The sequence below is a fragment of the Cyprinodon variegatus genome, unplaced genomic scaffold (assembly GCF_000732505.1).
Source record: "Cyprinodon variegatus isolate N-32 unplaced genomic scaffold, C_variegatus-1.0 Scaffold27, whole genome shotgun sequence".
NCBI classification, from domain to species: Eukaryota; Metazoa; Chordata; class Actinopteri; order Cyprinodontiformes; family Cyprinodontidae; genus Cyprinodon; species Cyprinodon variegatus.
The window spans coordinates 87135-90646 of NW_015150480.1; the positions used below are offsets into that span (position 1 = coordinate 87135).

General features: G+C 37.0%; 1 protein-coding gene across 1 annotated transcript in view; it reads left to right on the forward strand.

The window, feature by feature from the left end:
• The window catches only part of vps8 (VPS8, CORVET complex subunit), a 62220-nt gene that overhangs the window by 25954 nt on the left and 32754 nt on the right, over nucleotides 1-3512 (forward strand). Inside the window, exons 23-26 of the mRNA XM_015396888.1 lie at nucleotides 903-992; nucleotides 1459-1510; nucleotides 1611-1653; nucleotides 1769-1841. Coding sequence (XP_015252374.1) covers nucleotides 903-992; nucleotides 1459-1510; nucleotides 1611-1653; nucleotides 1769-1841 — 258 coding nt within the window. The remainder of the gene's footprint in view (nucleotides 1-902; nucleotides 993-1458; nucleotides 1511-1610; nucleotides 1654-1768; nucleotides 1842-3512) is intronic.

The window sequence follows — 3512 nt, forward strand, 5'->3', positions numbered from 1 at the left end:
CAGCGCAAGTGAAGTTAGACACTGTGGTCAGACAACATGCAGTAATTTATAAATGTTTTAAATCAGGTTGGGTCCGGACCCGCTCCACGTTCCGCTAATCCTTGACATCTGAGTTAGAGGATCAACTTCAGCTTTTTCCTCCAGTAAAAGTGTAAAATTACCATTTTTAAAACTACTTAAAATATAAAAAATAAAAGTAATGCAGGAAAAAATGTTAAGGACAGAAGCTTTTCTATTTCCTATTAACCCTTTATAGGAAAGGTTACCATTTTTGTCACTTGAGTTTTTTTATATATATATATATATGGCAAGTGGCCATTTTTTATTTCATTGACCTTCATTTTTGCCGTCAAAATATACCATCTTGTCCTCCAATAACACACCTGGCTGGAAATTTAGATTTTCAAAGTATTTCAATGAGTCTCCTTTAATTGGTAAAATGACGATTTTTCTACAATTCTGGATGATAACTTCCTTAAACTTCATTTTCTTAGTTTTATAACTAATGATAACAGTGTCAGATTTAACTACAGCATCTTGAAAAACTATTTTGGTATGTGGTGAACAACAAGTTGGGGCAGCACCCAATCAAACCATAAAGTAAGGAATTGACAGGATTAAACAAATTATTTGATGGTTTTTATTTATTTATTTATTTATTTTTATACCAACAGGCCATAATGAACATGAGCTTAAATGACACTAAACTAATGAGTCTATTTTTAAAATGTAAGGAGTAGAAATAAAAAGTTGTCTACAAAATAATTACTCCATTAAAGTACAGATAGCCAACATGTGTACTTGTTGAAGTATTTGTACTTTGTTTCTTGACACCTCTGTTAGTTACAGACACTGACTATTTACTGGAGCTGTTCTATTTGTGTGTTGGTTCATGATTTAAGGTGGTCCAGGTGTGTTGGGACAACCAGCTCTATGATGCTGTGATCTATATTTTCAACCGAGGAATGAACGACTACATCACTCCAATGGAGGTAATTAAAAGTTAGTAAATGCTGAGTAATCAATGGTACTTTGAAGTTTGTTCTACACTACAAAAAAGTTCTAAAAAATGAGTAAAAATGTCGTAAATTAAGTGTTTTTACCCTTAATTTGAGCAGGTACATAAGATAATCTGCTAATGGAATGAGCAGTTTTACTCTTAAAATACGTATGAAATTAGATAATTAGATATTGTGCACTTAAAATAAGAGACTACAGTAGCTTTTTTCTTGTTTTAAATGTAACTTGCCTTAATCCATTGGCAAAGTGTATCACTTAACTGCTTAATTCAAGAAAAAACTGCTCTTATTTAAGAAAAATAAACTTACTTTCAGTTTTTTGCAGTTTACATTTCATCACATTACTGCCTTCTTCTCTTACATCTGCACCTTCAGCCTCACCATTTTATTTTAGGGAATAAAATGCCGTGTGTCCTGAAGTGTTTGTTTCGTATTTCAGAAACTCTTTTCAGTGATTGGTCCTAGAGTCAAAGAGGGGAGGAGCCTAACAGGTGAGGTCGGGCAGCACATCTGCACTGAAGCCTGGGTCTTTTTTCTGGTAAATATTTAGCCCCAAATAGAAATTGAAAACGTTTTATTCTTTTGCTGCAGGCGATGATGTGGTGATGGGGAATAAACTACTGGTTTACATCAGGTAACTCCTCCTGATGCAGAAGTCTAAGAGCTTAGATGCCTCAATGTGCTGTGATGTTGGTCACATTTAGTATCCTGATCGATAAACATCTCTCTGCTCATATTTCTGGATGCAGCTGCTGTCTGGCTGGAAGGGCGTATCCAATCGGAGACATCCCTGAAGATCTGGTTGTTCAGGTGAAGAACCAGGTAAGGAGCTCCATCAGGTCACTTTTCTGTTTAGGTCCAGATGAAAACATTGAGTGGATCTGTCATTGAACATTGGGCTGTTTGGTCGGTCTGATTTTGTCCCACTTTAGTCGAATAATAGACGCTAAAAGACGTCACAAACCCAGTTTTTAACGTCTTTTCAACGATCTGAAAATCACGGCTTTTCACCTTTCACTTTTCAACTGAATGTACTTGTCGTTTGAATGCAAATCGTGTCATCTTTTCAATCGATTTCTGCTCGGTGGGTAGTACCTCAAATATCCATGTTAGGTCATAACGAGTTTTTCTCCTTCCTGCTCTGTGCGGGATTCATTCCCCAGAAATACGATGCATGATTACCACTTATGCTGATGATATATAGCTTTATCCTCCATCACAGTCCAGCTGATCCCAGTCAGTGGAGATTCTGCTTAAGCTTTTGGTACTGATCAGATCATGGATGGAGCTCAACTTTATTTGGTTAAATAATATAATGGCATCCTTATCTGGTAAGGATGCAGTGGTGTTATCAGACCTGTTAGGATTATTATCAATAATGATGTGTGAGTTTATTACACCCTAATATTATCTGCCTGTTGTCTGTCAGAACTAATGTTTTCCCCAGTAGTTTATCTAATCAGGACAGTTCCTGTGCCAGTATATACAGTTATCATCTTCATTATGAACATTGCAAAGATCTGGGAATGGAATGCGAGCGGCGTCTTCGATCTAAGAACATGGTGTAATGTTTTGATAAGCCTGGAGTCATGGATGTCTCCTCATCTGTTAAGATGTGATGATGCGGCAGCCTGGAGTTGTATAAAATGCTTCTTTAAGTTCTCTGATCTGAGTAAGATTATAATTTCTGTCATAATCTGTTGTCCTGTCTCCTGGTTATTTAATACATAAACAAGTGTCATTTAACAAGTTTGTCTTGAGTGATCTCTTCTCAGGAAAGAATTGGGGAGAGAAAGCTTTAAGGTTTATAAACACAGCTTTTACTAACAGACCAAAGGAGCCTTCTGCCTGTCTATCTGCAGGAAGACATCTCCCAGACATTTTTCAGCTGTGGCTCCGAGGATCTATTGTGTCTTTAGATCATTTTAAAGTCGTAGGTAAATCATATTTTAATGTCAAATCATTCTGGCTTAAACATGTATATAAATGTACTCTTTATCAGACGATATTGTCCCAAAATTTAGAAAATTTCTATAAAAAAATAAAACCCTTTCTTAAAATGTTGTGGGTTTTTTATTTCGTTATTTTATCCAGGCCAGTTAGTTATATGTCAGCCTGAACACCTAAATTCGGCCAATCATATATCCACGGTCATCTGTCAATCAAATTTTTTCAGTCATAACATCTTGATTCATATGTCGCAGCTAATATACGCAACGGTTGAAATAAGGAATCAGAATCATTTCCTTTCCCATTGAGTTCCGTCCCAGTGTTCACGGGGATGGACGTCTGTGGCCCCGTCCACACGAAGTCAAACCCTGGCCTAAACGCACAAATTTTTCACCAAACCAGCCTCTCATCCATATGAAGCCGGCGTTTCGGGGGTCTGTAAACGATCTTTTTTTTATTAAGCCTTCAGAGTGGGAAGAAGCTCTAACCGCATTTTTTTCTAACACGCATGCGTCATAGCGTCGCCTCTAAACACGCATGCGC